Here is a 19,963-nt window from a genome sequence, read left to right on the forward strand (position 1 = left end):
CTAATAATTTGTGGAGACCCTTGGTATAAAGAAAAGTAATTTTAATTTAACTTGAAACTCTATACTGATGTTTAAAGAGTTTTCTTCAAATTCATTTCCAGTTTTATACAGAACAGATTCTTACACACCCTGCAGGGAAAAAATAGGATTACCTCTTTATTTGGCAGCAGTCATTTATTACCTATATAAATCAGCTTTTGCAGCTTTACATATAGCTGAAGTTAAATATAAAAGGTAGTGAAAGAGCTTTGATGGAATAGCCGTGTTTGCCTATAAGAAAGGGCACAAAACAACAAATGCATTCCATTACTGAAGCAAAGCCAGAAAAAGCTACTCTGACAGGTCTCATTGTGTATAACACAGAAGTAGCACATTCAAAAGCCATAAGGCACTACTCATGCAGACTATTGATTTTTTTCAATTAAGTTTTGCTCATTGCAGTGCATAGGCTGAATACCTTCACATAATCTGGTGCTGAAATATTTAAAATGATAATAACTAGCAAAAGATGGAATTCTTGTTCTTTTTTTTTTTCCTTGTGTGGAAAAAGAAGGTGACAGTCAAGAACTCATCTAAGATTCAGGGAAGTAACGTAATCCAAATAACATAGTATAAAGCTTTCATCAACATACTGTGCATTAAATTTAGCTTACAGCCTGATACTTTGGCTTTTATCCATTTAAAAACTCCTCAGAGACCAGTGTACACCAAGTATGCACATTTATATACCAAGCCTTATTACAAGATACCCATTTGCCATCCCAAACCACCAAACCCATCAGGTCTCTTAACATAAAAAAAAAAAACAGGAGCAAAAGAATAGTCTGTTGCATGACTATTAATCCAAAAGCAAAATTCACACATACAGACAACAGGTATAATTTTACTATTCACCACAGAATGTTACTTTTATGTTTCCAACCATGACTATCCATCTACACATTTCAATAATCAACTGATAAAACAAGTTGTTGTTCTAATAAGTTGAGTGTTCCAGAAACACTGAAAGTCAAGCTAAACTAATCTTCTCTCCTGCAGCTTAAGATGCATAAAGAGTATGTTGACACTACTTAATAGTTTTACAGGGTGATCATTAGCTGGCACACTGCTGGGAGCCTCTGTGGCTTCACCTAGCTGCTCACTCACCTTCTTTCCTGTGAGTCCATCTGTCAGCGGCAGCACTCCATTACCACCAAATCATTCCTCTTTCAAAAGGAACAATACAATCTCCACAAACTGTAAAACAAACAAACCAGCTATTTAACTGCAAATAAAGTTAACTTTAAAAAACAAAAACACAACCCCACAAAACAAGAAGAAAAGCACTAGATCCCATGTGTAAAACCCACATGTAAAATCACAACGCACTTCCACAACACGAGAATGGTTCAGTTCACTCACAGAGTTGGCAGACAGAAGCCAAACAGCCAGACTTGTCCTACCTACTCATCTCACAATAGGTCTATTTTAAGAACAGACTGAACAAAACCTAGTTCAGAGGCAGAAATTAACATCTCTAATTTTCAGTACACCCTCAAGAAGCAAAGCAGAATAAATTATCTAATTTCAGCTTAAGAATTCTACGCTCAAGTTAAATTTAAAAATGGCAAATACATTTGTATGAGCAAATGGTTAAGAACTTAATTCATAACCTTCATCCTGAATCAGATCACATACTACTGTATATAATATAGTACAGTTCTATTAAAGTCTATGCAGAAATCCACTTGAAGAATTCTAAACATTTCTTCAGAGTATCAATAAAGATAATACCACAGAAACCAGCATGAAAAAAAAAAAAAAGCAGCTACTCTATTTATGCTTTTACTCTTTCGGATTTTGAATTTTGAAAGTTCACCCTCACACCTTTCCATCTTCATGAAGAATTTATCATCTTGTAAGAAAAGTGACACTACAGATGAATTACTAGATGAAGTATTAAAACTTTTAATAATATTGACATATATATGTGATATTTATTGAAATGAAGTAAGTTTCAGACAAATTCTTTAGACCATGTTCTGTATTATAGTTGCTGTCTGATATCTACTGTAACAAAAATAGAAAACAAATGATTTAACACAATGGCCTTGTACAGCAACACATCTCCAAGAAAATATCCAGAATGTCTGAACCCCTTACAGAGCGGAAATACATGTAAAGTACATTCAGTCTTGATTGCAAGAGACACTATATGCAAAGCTGTAATCTGTATACACACAAGTGTCAGTTCACACTTAGAGATAATAATCATCAATCAGGTCGATAAACGACTGAAATAATTCACACAAATTACAACACTTTCACTCAACTACTCTGAATAAAAAAGTACCAAACAGACCTTTACAGACAAATGGCCACATCTCAAAGCAAAAGTTTTCAGTTTCCAAATACCAAAAGAGTGATTTGGGCTTCAGAATTGGCAAATAATATATTTCAAAATAAAAGATTCCATGGAAATAATTATAATAAATCAAATTAATACAATAAAATAGTATTATGCTAAATCATAGCTTTTTTTTTGTTGTTGTTTTTTTAAGAGCAAAGTGCATAAATCAGACACTTTCTAGGAACAGAGTCCCATTTATCACCAGAAAGACACCACTTTCCAGGTATTTCTTCCCCTTCTTCCTCAAAGAAAAGGAAACAATTTTTAGAGCATTAACAGAGGAAGTCTTAGAAAGATAAACTGTTATGCAACACTTGAGTAAGAGAGGTGTTGATGAAGCACCAAAAGAGACAGAAACATTTCTAGAACTTGTGGTTTTGTGATGTGTTCCTGCGTGCAGTAGGTCCAAGTGATTTATATATACAGTGTATATATATATTTAAAGCCAATTCAAAAACACAGAGCTCCACAATTCATTTTATTGAAGATGCTGGCAATTCTCTGGGAGCAACTGTAGCTTCATATATAAGTATCCATCAATAATTCTGATGAAGAGATGGGAGCTTTGATAAGGTTGGACTATCAACATATCTGAGTATGAAATAAGTCTTAAAATCCTTGGCTTCAATAATTGAGTTTTTTTTTTAAGGGCTTAAAGATGTTCTTTCCTTCCTGTGAGCGTGCACTGCACAGAACTTATTATATTACTTCTCAAAACTTCCAATTACAACAAAACAGAATTAAGACAGGCAAATGATTAGCTGTTTTGCAAGACCTTACTTCAAGGCCCCATTTGTGAAATGATTACAAGATTTGCAATGCAGGCGGACTGGAATGGAAGAAAGCAGTATGATAGTGGCGATATGTTTTGTTTTCTTCATAAACAGCTCACAGTTAAGGTTGCATTACTAGGCATTTATGCATAACAGGGAAAACAACAGTTAAACTGTGTTCTTTCCATTAACGATGCATTTCTAAGACATTTAAAAGTCATTATCAAGTTCAGCCTACGTTTTCATTCACTCCTAGTACATTAGAATATTATTGCCATTTCTCAGCTAACACAAAATAAATCATTTTGTCACAGCTACAAACTAAGTCACTTTCTCCCAACTGAAACATTCAGTTTTCTTAGCTGACTTTCACCTAATAACACTTTTATACAAACTATGTTGCAGCTTTATAAATACATTATTTCTTTTCCACTAAAATTATCTAAGCTTTTAAGTAACAACGTTTAACATTCACATAAAAACAACCAGCTACTATACGTTATTCTCTTGGTAGGAAAGATTGGTATGATACCTGCACTGCTCTGCCTACCCACTTACTTTCCACATTTTAGTTTCAACACCACAGGAACGAAACTGCAAAGAGTTCCAAATAGAGCCAAATTATGAAACAGATTTGTGTTACAAACAGATGGTCACTACCGTGACGCTGATGTCATACTTTCCACTCGCAGAGCAGATTGCTAATTCAAATTCTCCAGAAATCAAACACTATCACATTATAACTACTGCTATGGCAGGGAACGGCCTGGCGTAAACATTACTCTGATTACTATGGGACCGTGTCCTTCACTGGACATTGACTGCTCAGGAGCAAGCACCATAGATATAAACGGAATCTCATATTCAAGGCTAAACAGAAACAACACGTACACCCCTTGCTTTCCAAAATATAGTCATCATGTGCCCAATTACCCACTACAATTAATAGATAACTACAAATATTTCTACAACTTCCTGACATATTTACTTCCTAAAAAACGTGTGTCCAAAGAGGTAAGTTCATTGCACCATACGTAGCAGTAACTTACACTGACAGGACTGCCAAGTTTATTGTATAAAATTATCTGCACAGCTTCTGAACGCTGCTACCCCCAAGCTTCCTAGTTCACAGCTAAGTTGTCAATATTAGTCTTGCCTGTATGTCTGCAGCCATTTCTGAGTGCTAACTGTGGTTCCTACACGACACGCTACCAACTCAAGAAGTCCTTCAGTTTTGGTCACCACCAACTAGGTACAATCACTATTTTTAATACTGTTTGATTAAAATCTGCTCAGAGCAAAGCCAAACCAACTTACTGTTACAAGACAGCAGTCGCCCCTTCAGATGAGGGCTCAGAGCTTTTTTAGTGCCAGTTCCAGTGCACAAGTGACGGCCTTAAAACATTATCAGTAAAAATTGAGGAAAAAAGGCAACACAGAAAGCTCTTAGCACCAGCTTAAAATAACTGTTGGAAGACACCTGCTCCACCACCTCACTGATAATTTAAGATCCACCGGGCAGGTGGGAGGCTCACAGGTTATGAGGCAGCCCCTTCCCTGCTCCCCCCCCTGCAGCTGCACCTTCCTCACCCCGCACCTGCCGGGCCGGCCCTTGCTGTTTTCACCCAGTCACGGCGCAGTAACGGCCGCGGCCGCCACCCCCCCGCGCCGCCCCGGGCCCTGCCAGCAGCCCGCCGCCCCCCGCACCTGTTCCTGTTCCCGCCGCCGGGCCGGGCCGCCCCGCGCTGAGGGACGAGGCCGCGGGCGGGTAACGGCGGCGCGGAGCCGCTGCAGGGCGAGCAGCGCGCGGCGCTTTGCTCCTTCCCGCCCCGGCCGGCGCCACGCGCAGCCGCCGCCGCCTCTCCCGCCTCACTCACCCGGCGCCGCGCTCGCTGCGCCCCGCCCCGCCGCCCGGCAGCTGACGGGCGCGGGGCGGCGCCTGTGGAGGGGCGGGGCGAGGGCGGGGGCGGGCCGCGCCGACGGGTCCCCAGTGGGGACAGAAGCGGCCGCGGGGCGGCCCCGGGAACTGCGAGGCGCGGCCCGCGGGCCCTCAGCGCGAAGCGTTGGGAATTGCTGCTGAGGAGACAGCACCGAGCTTGGCAGCTCCGGGCTTGTGGAGCTAGCCCGAAGCTAGGAAGAGAGTAACAAATAAAAAAATATATAAAAAATAATAATAAAAAAATAAAAATAATAAAAAATAAATAAAATAAATAAATAAATAAAAGCAAATAGCCAGTCGCTACTACGAGGCTTACGGTGTATGGCCCTGTTAGGGCCGAATCACCAGGCTGTGTGAACTATGCAGGGGTGAGAAAGGCTTAACCTGAACCTTAAGGGGGGGGACGAGAAGATGGCGTAACTTTAAATTTTACTCCTGCATTTGTTTTTTAGTCCCTGCCCTAAAAGATTACTATCAGGAGAGGAATAAAGGTAAAATAACAGAGGCTATTACCTTAGAGGCTAAGGTAAAATAACATATTTAGAATGACACTGGCTGAAATTCCTTCAGTAGTTACGGCAGTTTTGTCTTTGCGTACTGTCAGAGTGAGTGCTGACGCTTACAAAGATGAGCACATGCAGGCAGTTGCTCCCCTTATGGATGTGTGAGAAACCAAAACTGAGATACGTCAGTGGTGGGGAGGGAGATGGAAATGAAGTGCTCAAAGCCAGGGCAGTCAAAAAGAAAGGAAAGAACCACATCAATAAAACAGTCCACTAGAGAGAGAGTTTGCCTTCTTTTCCTGTGCCAGCTGATGGATATAACCAGAGCAACCCTTGCTGTGCCCTCACTACAGCCGCAGCATTTCCACACTCTCCTGAGTCGAATATGCAGGATGTGGAGGGCCGGGGGTTGTGCTGGTCCTTTCCAAGAGGAGGATGTTGTGGACAGGTTCAAATGGGTGAGTGTGCAACATCCACACAGAAAGACAGAAACTATTTCATCCTATCATTATTCCAACCATGAATAGGCAATTAACTGCTGAATGACATGTCAGTAGCTTCTTGTTCTGCACAGCAATCTGAAATACATGCCACTTTCTTCATGAAGCAGAGACAAGGCATTACATTTGGAGCTGCCACATCCTATGTCCATCTGGAGGAGCTGTGTGAAGGATCCAGTGCAACTGTTTACAAGGGGATCAGCAGGTGAGCAAGGGCCACCAGTGGCACTATTCCATTCCCAGTGCTTACCAGTTATGGGAATCGTAAGGATGAGCTTGAAGCTGGGCAATTCACAGTACTTGTAGAAAAATAAAGGCAAATCAAACATCTGGCTTTGCCTTTCACCAGGGTATTTCCAAAGCCCCATCCATTTTTTTTCAGGGAATTCCTCCACTTCAGCAGTGGAGGCTCCACCAGGGCACTTTGCTGCACGGCCATGTGCCAGGGGACTGTTTGCCTGCACCTGAGACAGAGCAAGGGTTTTCCTTGGAATGAGGGATTCCTGCATGATGGCAAGGAATTGGGGCGAGGGCAAGTTGCCATTACATGGGAGCAGAGAAGCTGAGACAGGGCAGAGTGGGAGCACTGACCAAAGCCACACTCCAGCAATAGCTGGTCAGCAGAATGGTGCTGCTCCAGCCAGGTGGGCTGGTTCCCTTCTGCTGCTGAAGAAGACAAGAGGAGGGGGTTGCAATGCTTTTCTAAGCTTGGCCTCAGGGGGAAGTGAGCCCTAAAAATTTTGCTCAGGTGAATGTGGAGCACCCTGGGAGGTCGTTAATACTTTGATCAAGCCAAGCACTGAGGTGCTTTGTGTGACCTTTCACTCTGACCTGACAGGATCAATGGCCAGTTGGTGGCACTCAAAGTTACCAGGCTGGAAGCAGAGGAGGGAGTGCCCTTTACAGCAATTTGGGAAGGTAAGAAATCAAGATCCTTGTCAAACACACCAGGGGTGAGCAAGACCCTTTACGGCTGTGTAGGACAGAAAAGCATCCCCTCCTTGTCTGTATTTCAGGCAATAAAAATAAATATAGAAATGACACCAATGCTGACATTTGTCAAATGTGCTCTCCAGAGCTGTCCCTGGGTGCTCCAGCACTGCCTGTGGTGGGGGCAGACTACACCTTTATCGATACACTGCCCTGAGCAGGGCTGGACTCACCTGGCTTCTGTTCTGTCACACACTTCACCTCCCTGGCATTAACCTTGCCACGTGCTGTGCTCACCCTGTGTGCTTGTATGGATGTAACTGCACTCACGTCACGCTTCTTCACTGCAGTGAGTTCCTGAAGGGTTCCAGTGCTCAAAGGCTGGTCAATCTGGAATGCAAGAAATCCCTGGAGGGACTGGAGGAAGTCAGTAACACGCACTGCATAACCCCCACCCCAGACTACATGATTGAAACAAGAGGAATGGGCATTGTCCCATTAGCCACAGGGGCAGCAGATAGTTTTTCCTATGCTTGCCCTGGCCCCCACCTCAGCCCTTCTGCCAGAGAGTTGCCTACTGACAGAAATGTTCATTGCGTATCAACAAGGAGTCCATAGGCCACTCAGCCGAGTAAATCATTTCTAAAACTCCCTTTTTGCTGTGTCAGTGTTCAATATTGAAACAGGCTCAGATTCATTCTGCTCAGCTTTGAACACCTAACTGCAACACATGCACAGTGTTGTTAGTGCGGAGAGGCAGGGATGCGCAGACTGTGGACATGCCCTGCAGAGATGTGAATTGTCCTCCTTTCAGTCAGCACAGAGCCACAGTTACTGTCCTCCCAACTTAGAGGCCTGAAGTGTGAAGCCTGAAGTGAACTAGATTAAATCCAGATGCAGCTACACTGCTATTATCTTTACAACTGCAAAGCCAAGCAGGCACTTCCACAAGCTAGGTCCCCTAGGAATTAACACAGCACAGCAGTTTTTGCACTGGGCAGCCATAGACTAGAAGTCTCTGCTTGGTGTTAGCAAAACATAGCTGATACCTGGACATCACACATCCCAGCTTAAAGATAAACACTTTCACTAAAACCAAGGCTTAAGAACATTTACTGTTTCAGCCTGGTGAGAAATGCTTTCTATCGGTCACCTTCAGAGAGCACTGGGCAAAGTGCAGCTTTCTCAATTTCTTTAAGAAATGCTTTTTTTTTAAGTGCCTGATTTTGGTCAAATGTATTTATGTGTCCCTACAGACACAAGTTCACAAACTGCCTGCTTGATTAAGGCTTCTATTTTCATCTGTGCTACAATCCCAAGAGGACCATAATCCAGTTTCTTCCTTACACAGAAATATGCAACCTTTGAGCCACTCTGCTGTCTGGTATTAGTGAGAGCTTTAAATGCAGGAGGCCACGCGTGTTTAGTTCTCTGCTTCTTACTGCAGTTCAAAAATAGGGTAGATTTTTGTCACCGAGATGGAGTGTCAGAGGACAGATGTGCCAGCATTTAGAGCAGCCCTAGCACAGAGGGGCTCTGACACCAGTCAACTCCATGTGAAACTCAGAAGAAACAGATGTCAGTGGACCCTGTACAGGTTTATACCAACGAAATTAAGATAAGAAAGTTTACAAAGTCCTTAGTCCAATTCTGAGTGAAAGCAGAGAGGTAGCTGAATGTCTCTTTACAGAATGGCTTGTGCTACAGTTTCCCATACACTCATTTCCTCTGGTGGTTTTGCTCTGAATTTACACTTGCAGCCCACCAGTGAAATACGCCTTAAAAGCTTTATCTACACAGAAGTAACGATGCTCTAAAGATCAGCACCCCTTTAGCATGCTCTGCTGGACAGGCTGAGAACCTTAACTTCATTCATTATGGGAGAAAACAAGGGTGATCCCTTGAAGGGTCTACTTTAAATAGATCTTTTGTGTACTACTGAGCTTTGCAGCATCTGACACCTCAAATTTACAATGTAAGTCAGTAGTGCAAACAAAGCACAAGATTTATTCATGTGGAGCATTCTCTGCTACCCTGGAGGAATGGCGTGCCACTGACAAAGAGCCGCTTCACCCCAGGAAGCCCCACAGAGCCGAAATGCGTTTAAAGCTCAGTTCTAGCTGTAGCACCTGACACCCCAGCAGGGGGTTGTAGAAGCAACCAAGTGAGGAGAAGTTCCCAGGGGCCTGATTCAGGCACAGGGGCTGAATTCTCCATTTTTCTGTGAATCCTCTGTACTGCTCCTTTGGAGCAACAGCTCAGTCTGGTCATATGGGATTTTCAAGGTACCACAGAGGCAGGTTAGCAGTCCCTTTCCATGGCAGATAGGCTCTGGGATACAGCCAGAGTATCTTTATTGTGTTCACAGGCAATTAGGTGCCATGGAAATATGCAGAGGTGCATATTTAAGATTCATACTGCAGTGCCCCGGAGAAATATTAGCAGTAGCTGAATGGACTAGTGGCAGTACCAGCAGCAGTTTAGCTGCAGCAGCACAGAGCTGTGTGCAAGAGCTAATCTACATTCTGTGCTGTTTCCAGTGCTCGTGCTGAATCAGGTATCCCATACTGCTCAGCAATTTCTGAACTGATATATACGCTTAGGCCACAGTTGGTTAATACAGTAAACCTGGCCATAGGGCTTTTAGAACCAAATGAAATCATTATGGTCACAAGATGCAAAGTGCTAATCCAGTGTAAATTTGCTTTGCCAGCATGAAACCCTTCAAATATTGTTTGCAGAGTGCTTGAAAAACAAAAAGCAGCTTTTATTCAGGACAAAAAGGCATTTGCCCTCCCACTGCCAGACCCAAATCTGTATTGTGCACTTTGGCTAATTCAGCAGAAATGAAGTTGCCGACCCATGCCTCATGTGGAAAAATGAGTACCACTGTGTGGTCCGACAGTACCTCAAACTGGTTTTAATCAGCAAGGAAGGGTGAGCCTGGAGCAGCTCTCAGGCTTTGCTGATAGATGGTTAGGCCAATAGGCAAAACCTGGCAAAGCTGTGTAAATACAAACAAGTTACTGGTCAGTCAGTGACTTGGTCTCTGTTCTTCGAGTTTGAAACTGGAGAAATGTGTACTTGCACACTGCCGGCAATGTGTACTTGCAGCCCAGAAAGCCAACTGTATCCTGGGCTGCATCAAAAGCAGCATGGCCAGCAGGTCTAGGGAAGGGATTCTCCCCCGCTGCTCTGCTCTTGTAAGTCCCCACCTGGAGCCCTGCATTCAGCTCTGGGGCCCCCAGCACAAGAAGAACACAGACCTATTACAGCAGGTCCAGAAGATGATCAGGCCACAAAGATGATCAGAGGGCTGGAGTGCCTCTCCCATGAAGACAGGCTGAGGGAGCTGGGGATGTTCAGCCCCAATAGAAGAAAAGGCTCTGAGCAGCCTTCAAATAAAGGGGGCCTACAGGAAAGCTGGGGAGGGACTCTTTGTCAGGGGGTGTACTGACAGGACAAAGGGTAATGGCTTTAAAGTAAAAGAGGGTAAATTTAGATTAGATATTAGGAAGAAACTCTTTACTATGAGGGTGGTGAGGCACTGGAACAGGTTGCCCAGAGGTGTTGTGGATGCCCCATCCATGGAGGTGTTCAAGGCCAGGCTGGATGGGGCTTTGGGCAGCCTGGGCTGGTGGACGGTGTCCGTGACCATGGCAGGGGGCTGGAATTTGATGATCTTTAAGGCCCCTTCCAACCCGAACCAGTTTATGATTCTATGAAAGTGATTGATATGTTTTCTCAAAGCTAAAAGCACAGACCTAAATTCAGCCTAGTATCTACAGTGATTTCTTTGGGCAGATTTCTGCACAAAAAGCTAGAAGCTGGTAGAAACCTACCTGTCCCCAGAAGTCTAATAAGGGCTGAGGATGCAGGTCAGAAGATGGATGGCAGAAGGAAGGCGAAATTCAGTGGTGGTGGCCCTGGGCTGCTGCATTCTGGCACTTGGATCTCTCAGCCCCTGCCTCTCTCAGCATTTGCCTTGAAGAAATGGTTTCTCCTCAGCTGAGAAGGTGACAGCTGAGGACAGCTATTTCTGAGAGTCAAGATCACACTTCTGAGGGAGGGATGTGTTCCTGCCAAGCCCAGAGCACTAATTCTTGCTTCTCTAAGAAGCTCTTCCAGAACCAGTATCTGCCACCTCACAGAACTGCTAAGTTTGGAATATTTACCCTAAGTTTTTATTTTCTGCTCCATGTACTGTCTCCTTCCACTACCAGCAGCAGTGGTGATGCTGATCTTCCTTTTTGTGTTTCCCCAGCTTTTCTTCTCAAGCATTTGAAACATGCCAACATTGTCCTGCTTCATGACATTTTCCAGACCAAGGAGACATTAACATTTGTCCTTGAGTACATGGTGAGTTTCTCTTTTTCTAGCTTCCTGTGAAGCTAGTAATGGGAATTACAGGGAAAAGACCAGTGGCTGCATCATGAACTTGCTGCATTGCGAGACAGCTACAAAGCAACAAATTGCAATCCTTTAATGCAATGACCGATTTTCCTTCTTAATCTCCTACTTTCCAGCCATGTAACTTCATTCTTTTCTTTCTGTGTATGCAACAACTGTATGCAAAAATGAATCCACATCTTGTCTCCACTAGGGTCACAGAAACAATTTACCTCCATTTACAAAGCAAAGACAGGGAAAAATGATACTAGCTCACATCCCGTCAGCATCAAATTTGGCACTGACCCCATGTGGCTCACCAGGACCAAGCTGCACGATTCTCTCATGGGCAAGATGCCAATAAATGAGCATGATCCTTGTTACTTTTGTTGGTTTTGCTAATAGCTATCAACCAAATTATAAGGAAAAGACAGGGGATATGTCTTCTTCTTACTGCAGCTTTATGATTAATTCTGGCACAAGTATGAACTCTGTTAACTATCAGCTTCAGGTCATAAACTGCTACAGTGAGATAACGGGTCAGCCAGCTCCCCGGCATGACCCAGCACTTAGGCACATCCTTGTATACTGCATCAGATCAGATCTTCACCAAGGTGATACATATCCTTGGAGCAGTTGTGTATTTTTTCCACTTACAGAAGAGGAGCTTTTGGTAAAAGTATGTTATACTTACAGCTCTGCCTCAATTTATCTGTTTTTATTTAGCACACAGATCTGGCACAGTACGTGGCCCAGCATCCTGGAGGACTTCATCCCTGGAATGTTATGGTGAGTTTCTTAAAAGATGAGTAGCCCTTAAAGCATAAGGAAGTATGCTATTTTCCACTATACATGATCACTGTAAATTGCTGCCGTGCTTAAAACATTTTTAAGCTCTTACTAATATCTATTTGATCCATACATGACAAACACTTTGGAGAGAAGCTGCCTTTGATAAAGAGGTAACAGACTACCTCTCAGTCTCTAAAGACTTTTTTCATTTAGTCTCTCGTCCCTGAATTTGCAAGAGCACATTCAGCTTTTGTGGACAATTACATCTTGTGACAAGCAAATTTGTCTCTACAAAATTTTGTATCCTCTTATCATTAGAATACATTATTAATCTCCCTAATTAAAAGCTCTTAAATCTCAATCTCTCTTCATATGAAACTATCTTTCTATTTACAGTCATTTAAATCTCTTTTGTTTCTGCTACAGCTTTTTGGGATAGGTTGACTAGAACTGAGCATGGCTGAAGACATACCATTACTTGGTAGACTGATGTTATAATAGTCTTTGACTCTCCTTTGTACACATCTTCACATTTAATTAACTTTCAGGATTTTTGCTGCATACTGACTTACAGTTTCAATGCAGATGTCCTCAGTGAATGCCTGGGTCCTTTTTCTGAGTAGCTTCAGTTAATTTATCTTACAGCTGTCAACAATAACTTTGTACCTTATCGAACTGCCTATTCATCTGGCTTTGTCAGATCTCTCTGAAGTTTTTCACTGTCACTTCTTATCTTGGCTAATCTAAATACTTCTGTCATCTTCAAATGTTGCCACCTTGTTCACATCTTTTTGCAGATAGTTGTTAAGCAACACCAATTCTAATGAAGTTTCTCGGGGCCCCAGATTTTAAACATCCTTAAAGCTCAGATATGTCCAAGATGCAGCGTCGTAGTTTTGGCACGTATCTCAAGGACTCTGCTACCAGGCGGGCTTGTAAAGCACATGGAGTGCATGGCTGTAACATGTACTCACTGGCACTTGTGTGAGTAAACACTAGCCAGCTGCACTGCTTTCCTGTCTCAAACCCTCACTGTCAGCAGCAATCAAACAGAAAAAATGATTTACCATTCCTTTGGGGGGGGGGGGGGGGGGGGGGGGGCATCTAGATTGCTTCATTTTTGCTTGGCCGATGTTTGCTTTTTATTCTCTGATTCCTATCAAATATGATGCAAGTATGCAGAATATTACAGGGACACTTTTCTGGTACAGAAATGACCTATGGGTGTCACTGTTTTTCCTCCTCTTCAAGTTAAGTTTCTGGTGAAAAATATCTTTTCTCTGGTAAAGTCTATTTACTTCTGCTGTCTTTTGTTTTCTAACCACTATGCAATTTCATACTTTGTTTCTGCCCAACTTATTCTACTGAAGGCTTATTTATGGTGTCATAATGGTAGGAGCTAGACATTTTTTTCTTGCTTTCTCTTCTGCTTGTTTTTCTGCTTTCCTGACTGCTTCATTCATTCATCAGATCTTATCTGCTGTATGTGTTAGAATCATAGAACCATAGAACCGTTTGGGTTGGAAGGGAACTTAAAGGTCATCTAATTCCAACCCCCCTGCCATGGGCAGGGAAATGTTCAAATCAGATCCTCATGTTTTCTCCCAGCTCGAGGATAACAACTCACATTTGTCAAATGAGTCAGTTCACTGGTCCAAGCTCACAGTGGGGAGAGACAGTGCTGGTGTGAGCAGTGGCCCCAGAACTCCCTCTGCTGGTGTTAATCGGCTCAACTGGGCAAAACTTCCAGCTCCTTAACACTTCATTCTACTTAGCTTTACATCTTTATCAACACTGAAGTCAGAATATCTTCTGTTCTGAAAGCTGGGTCTGTGTTTCAGCAAGCTGTGTTTCCTCCTGCAGTCAACAATCCTACATTTCCAAAATGTGCACTTAGGAAATGTGCTGTCCTCATGAACTGTCCTCATAGACAAATATTCCATCCCAAAAGCCTGAGGGCAGTCGTATCCCACCGTTTTCTACTTCTCAGCCAACACTACCCATTTGGGGGATTTTTACTGTTTTCTCAATTGTTTTGTCTCTGCCTTGTTCTAGGGCTTCTCCTGAAGTTCATAATTAATGTATCACAGCACTCACACAAAATCATTTCATTTTTTTGTTGGCTTTTTCTAGCTCTTCATGTTCCAGCTTTTGCGAGGCCTGGCATACATCCACCAACAACACATTCTTCACCGTGATCTGAAACCCCAGAACTTGCTCATCAGCTGCCTCGGTGAGCTCAAATTAGCTGACTTTGGTGACTCACAGTTTGGATACTGCTAATATATCTGCTCAGACTGAAGCTTTAGCATGCATATAGATTTGTATCCACAGCCAATTAAGGCACAGAAGCATAACCTCTTACTGAACTTCAAGAAAGTATTTCTGTGGTCAGTCCAGCCTTTCTTGTCTTCGCACCGATGGGTTCAGGAAGTAGCCTCATGTAAGTCAGAGCAATTACTGCCACGTAAAACTGGTTCAAGAGAACTGAGAATCAACCCCTCTCTCTTAAGAAAATAATGTGACATGTTAAGTCCACAGCAGTGTGCTGAACAAAAAGGTTTTCTTGGCATCGCTTTGGGATGGCTGCTTCAGGCACAAATGGTAAAGCCCTGCAAACCAGCGTAATGTTTGATCTGATGTGCCCCAAAGGTTTATTTGAGATGCTTTTTTCTTTATTGCTTGTAAGTTGTGTTGGGGTTGCCTGTGTTTAATGGACCAATAGAAAAATAATGTTCTGTTTCCAATTATTATTATCATTTATGTGTTGTACAGGTGGAAAGACTGTACTGTCACAGAACTCAATATTTTTTATTTTGACAGGCCTTGCTTGTGCCAAGTTCATCCCCAGTCAGACATACTCCTCTGAAGTGGTGACACTCCGGTACCATCCTCCTGAAGTTTTGCTTGGAGCTACAGATTACTCTTCTGATCTGGATATCTGGTACTGACCAATGCCAAAGCATCTGGGGTCTCTTGGGAAAAATCATCTTTTTCTGAATTAAATGAAGTCAACCAAATTAGAGTAGATACAGTTGTAAGCAGAGGAATTAACACTTGGAAGCAGAAAATGTATGAGCAGTGGGGAGTTTTGTACTGTGGGATTCACAGGTGTTTTTGGGAATGATGTTGCTACATATCAGCTGTGGAATGATATGTATCTCATCTGATAATATTTATGAGGTGTGTACATCTCATTTGGTGACATTTATGGAGCACTTTCAGGTCTTGCAACATAGCATGTTTCCTTAAAGCACTTATTGTTTTGGATATATGTGGTTGGCTGACTCAGTAGTAGCTCTCTACAGCGATGGCTTTGTGAAGAAATGATGGATGCAATCCCAACTACACCAATGATGACTTTGGCCTTAGTTAAATTGGTAAAGGCTTTTGTTAAAGATGGCATTAAAGGGATTCTGAATAGGTCTGGAGATAGAAAGGTGTCTGAGATTTTAATTACTTCCATGATACTTTGTCTTTCTTCTCTAAGAACATCTCAGGTGCACTCTGCACTTCATGCAGAAGGCCTGTTTTCAGTTAAATCTTCTTGTTTTATGAGCTCTATCACAGAATCTTAAAATGTCTGGGAATCGTAGGATGCAAGCTGCACAATGGCACAGCTGAAGGAGGGGAGGGGGCACTGAGAGCAGGAAAAAAGCAGGACAGGCTGAGGGTTTCACAGAGGTCTCACCACTCTTTTTGGGCTGGTCTGGATGTGCAGCAGGGTCATAGGGTTCACCCGCTTTCTGGCTCACTTCTTCACCAATCTGAGCCCACTCCCAGCAATATAGTCCTGACTTACTCACGGACAGCATGAATTTCATGAGGGCAGAGCAGAGCATCCGTATTCCCAGCAATTTTACATCTATAGATAGTTCTGCTGTTTTACGCTTTCTTCAGACCAGTTAATTCTCTGCCTGTGCCTTGCACACCACGACTTTTATTAACTGCTATGCAGAGTCAAAGGCTGTGAAAGGGTGGGAATGCACCAGACTTAAGTATGTCTAATAAGAGGGTTTGGTAAGTTTACGAACAGCAAAGCTCCAGGTCTTCCAGCAAGTATTTCCTGCCAGAGATCTGTGACTTATCGGACACTGTGATGGGCCTACGTCTGTAGGGCAGTTCAGGGAAATGGGGGATTTTAGTTTGTTCACTTCCCTAGGGCTGATGTTAATATAATTGCTTAGGAGGAAAACCTTGCTAAATTCTAATGGCTTCCAGCTGCTAAGCCAGTCTAAACAGTCCTGTCATCTCCCTTGCACTAGTTGCTACCTCTCCCCTCCAGACGGTCTCTCAGGAACGTCTGTTCTGTTTGAGGAAGATGTCTGCCTAACAGATTGGAGAGTTATGCATTAGGTAGATGCTGGTAGTAACCTGTACTTTTTCCTTGAAAGCTGAGCCCTGTTCAAAGCCCCGGCTGTACAGATAAAGCCCAGCATTTCTGCCTGTGCAAAACCAGCAACCCCACTACAGAACCCTGCCCTGGTGTGTAGTGAATAGCAACAGAGGGCTGGTGTACAAAGATCCCATCCAGCACTCTGACCAGCTCCAACAGCACAGTACTCTCAGTCCCACTGAACTACATTCACACTATAGGCACCTTTGTTATAACGCCTCCTTATAATAACAACATTCAAAGTGTTTGCCCTACAGAAAGATATCATGCTGAGAGAATAGAGTACTTCAGTGAGCTCTATTCAGTAACTTCCTCTAACAAGAGTCATTTATTATCTTGATGTACACTGCATTTAAGTTCAATTTTTGTCTATTAGGAAATAATGTGAATTCACACAGATGTTACTTGTCTGTTGGGAAGAAAGAAGAAAAAAAAAAACTATTTCTTTTGGATACTGCAATTTACATGAAGGCAGGTCAGAATGCCCTTGGTAATGGCATGAGGCAGTGGGTGTTAAAGCCTTGGTTTAAAGAAACCAATTATAACAAAATAAAACATTATGGCAATTCATGCATAGTGTGCTTGAGCAGCAATACTGTCAGTGGGAGGCACATGGGAAGTGAATGAGGCCTTGAATAGATGAAGAAAGAGATACAGAAGGAGACTCACCAGCTCTTGGACTAACTAGAAAAGCTGCTTTAATCTCTCTGTATCTTTTTATTCCCCCTCTTTCTCCCTCGCTATCTCTTCAAGACTTTAGAAGATTCAATTAAGGGATTTCAGGGAGACTAACAATGTTTCAGGGAGATTATGCTGCATATCAGGGAGATTTTTTTTTTCTAAACACCAAAGGCTTTATGCATGTGCAGCACTAGTTTTCAGAAGCTTCTAACATCACGAGTACCTGCAGTCATCACTTCTTCAGACAAGCTTTCCTTGTGTAATATCTTCTATGAGAGACACAGGAATCTCCACAGGTAGAATCACTAGAATAAGAGTTCCCGTGCAGCCATTTAACACAGATCAGCCAGGACCATTACAGCCTTCTCCCCAGTCTAGTTCGCACTGCTATGCCAAACTGGGAGACTTAGACCAGGAGCTCCAGTGTATAGAATTGTTCTGTAAGGAGCAAGAGGACAGATATACATCTGGCTAAATGTCAAATTGCTATCTTCCCATGCCAGAGAAACTGTGGAGAGGGATCTCTGGGATGCCACAGAGATACCTTAAATCTTAATACTGATGAAGGTGTTTCTCTGCTGTGCAATGCAGCACTGGAACATGAGGAGTAAGTTCAGTGTCCAAACCTGCCCCAGGGATTGCAGGCTGATGTGACAGGGCTGTCTAAACCAGCCCTGTTTACGCTCACTGGAACTAAATATCCCTATAACCAGTTATACCTCTCCTCATACTTTAGCAGTCCGTGTCTTGCTTCGCATGCATATCTGGCACATGCTGCAACATCACGTCTAGGCCCCTTCCTGAAAGACACTGTGAGGGACTACAGATGGTACCACTGTCTGTTGCTTTTTTCACGCTGGATGGTATCAAATCTGCTAAATTTAAGAAGAAGAAAAAAAAAAAAAAAAAAAAAAAAAAAAAACACTACTCCAGGAGGTACCACATCCCTGATCTTATTTGCACTGGTGTAACTACTGATCTCATCAGGGTTCTTCTGCCTGACACCATTGCAAGAGACACTAGCACTAGCACTGCACTTCTGTTTTCCTCTCTCACTGTTGGGAACCAATCCATGAAGCTACACCAGTCTAAGGATACAGCAAGCGTGAGGAGATACATGTGACTACTGAACAGCCACAGAGCAGGGAGTGGAGGGCTCCTCTGGATTTCCTCCTCCTGACAGAATTTGCTGTTTGCCCACCTAACTTGTCTGCACAGAACAATGCACACCTTCCTCTGCCCCAACTCTTCCCTGGGCAGCTGTATGGGACTGACACACTTCAAAAAGCCTTACATCAGATGGTAAGGAGGAAAAGGGGAAAACAAAACACCATTTCTGACCTAGGTCTAAATCTTTAGAAATATTTAAAAGTAAAGGGTTTTTTTTGAATCATTTTTATTAAAAGAAGGATCATTATAATGCTGCCAGGGCACTACCTGTAAATCCCGTATCTCAGACGGAAAGTTGAGGCCTTTACAGAAAGGGTAATATGATGACTAGCATCAAGGAGGCCTTGTTTTCAAAGTCCTACTTTAAAAGATAGAAAAAGCTACCTGAGAAACCAAGGTGGGTTCCCATACATCAGTTGTTCCAGCTACTTCTGGCCTTTTTGTAAGAAAAAAAGCATATTTCAGCCTGGAAGCACACAAAGATATAAACAGTTATAATTGCCACTGACAAATCGATTCAGTATCAAGCAAGCATTAAAGGCAGCTGGTTAGCTGAGTCTCACTACAGGAAACAAAAAGTCCTTCCTTTCCAGCAGTTGTGGTTGCTCTGATAGTTTTGTCTTTATTAGAGACACTGAGGCTTAAAGGCATCCAGAGATAATTGGAATACACTAGGAAAACAAAAGAGAGCTCTATCAGAAGGCAAATTGGTAACAACCCAAAAGTTGATCCTCTCCTCAAACCAACAGCTTGCCCATTAGCAAAAAGACTGTTTTATTAGATTTGAATTTCTGAGCTATTTGCTCTTGGGTAATTATTAGCAAATTCTAGCTAAAATCTAGAAAAATTTATGAAAAAAAAAAGGTGTGGGGGAGAAAAAACCTTCAATATTTCCATTTATTGCTCTGTCTGAATTTTATGCCTTCTCAGCAATAATGGAAGCCACAGCAGATCTGGTTTTCTGCCAGCCATGAATTCTGTTGGCTTAGACCTATGCTTAAGAGCATTTTAGGTCATGAAGACCACATTTACAGAGCACTCATCATTAGAAGCTCTTTTCCTTAGTACTGTGTAAGCCTCTAGTCCCCAGGTCCTCAGGGTCTTAAATTCAATTTACAAAACAGCACAGACAGTGCTGTTCATCAGGAGGAACCTCTGCAAAAGATCTAGTGGTATTTCTCTCATCTGGGTGCTACAGTGAGTCCATACAAAGTTTCTGCTGTTGCCAGTTTAATGGTCATTTCTAGCTATGATACCAGAACCCAAACTCTGTGTAAAAGTCATGATCATTTGCTCCAAAAACATGTGGAGTGGATTCTCTTCTCAGTACAAATCGAGTACCTAAATTGCATTGACCATATGTGGTTAAACTTGTGCAATGTGATCAGTGGATTGCAGCAGCCCCTGTGGTTGCAAAATAGGGTGAACCATTTGGACACATAAAACAGCTGTGAAAACAGAGGGTTGGTATGACACTGGTCCCAGTAAAGTCAATCTGTGG

The 19,963-nt window shown here is 42.8% G+C and overlaps 2 protein-coding genes across 11 annotated transcripts in view; one reads left to right on the top strand and one right to left on the bottom strand.

The window, feature by feature from the left end:
- ALS2 (alsin Rho guanine nucleotide exchange factor ALS2) overlaps positions 1 to 19,963 on the bottom strand; it is a 217,382-nt gene that overhangs the window by 33,761 nt on the left and 163,658 nt on the right. For 3 of the 10 annotated variants that reach the window (XM_084524332.1, XM_084524331.1, XM_084524335.1), the window contains 2 exons: positions 7,268 to 7,442; positions 1,147 to 1,236 (listed from right to left, as the gene is read on the bottom strand). In XM_084524332.1, the coding sequence (XP_084380458.1) occupies positions 1,147 to 1,166 (20 nt within the window). In that variant the 5' untranslated portion in view covers positions 1,167 to 1,236; positions 7,268 to 7,442. Of the gene's footprint in view, positions 1 to 1,146; positions 1,237 to 4,479; positions 4,499 to 4,869; positions 5,013 to 5,039; positions 5,059 to 7,267; positions 7,443 to 19,963 lie in introns of those variants that run through there. The other 7 variants (XM_084524333.1, XM_084524338.1, XM_084524336.1 and 4 more) reach the window with 7 other exon arrangements.
- The window catches only part of CDK15 (cyclin dependent kinase 15), a gene marked incomplete at its 5' end in the record, with an annotated part of 34,734 nt that continues 19,473 nt past the window's right edge, over positions 4,703 to 19,963 (top strand). Inside the window, 9 exon segments of the mRNA XM_084523040.1 lie at positions 4,703 to 5,195; positions 5,554 to 5,627; positions 5,913 to 6,062; positions 6,212 to 6,309; positions 6,943 to 7,022; positions 11,299 to 11,393; positions 12,150 to 12,212; positions 14,349 to 14,472; positions 15,039 to 15,159. Of these exon segments, the coding sequence (XP_084379166.1) occupies positions 4,703 to 5,195; positions 5,554 to 5,627; positions 5,913 to 6,062; positions 6,212 to 6,309; positions 6,943 to 7,022; positions 11,299 to 11,393; positions 12,150 to 12,212; positions 14,349 to 14,472; positions 15,039 to 15,159 (1,298 nt within the window).

The sequence above is a fragment of the Aythya ferina genome, assembly GCF_964211825.1.
Source record: "Aythya ferina genome assembly, chromosome: 6".
Taxonomy (NCBI): Eukaryota; Metazoa; Chordata; class Aves; order Anseriformes; family Anatidae; genus Aythya; species Aythya ferina.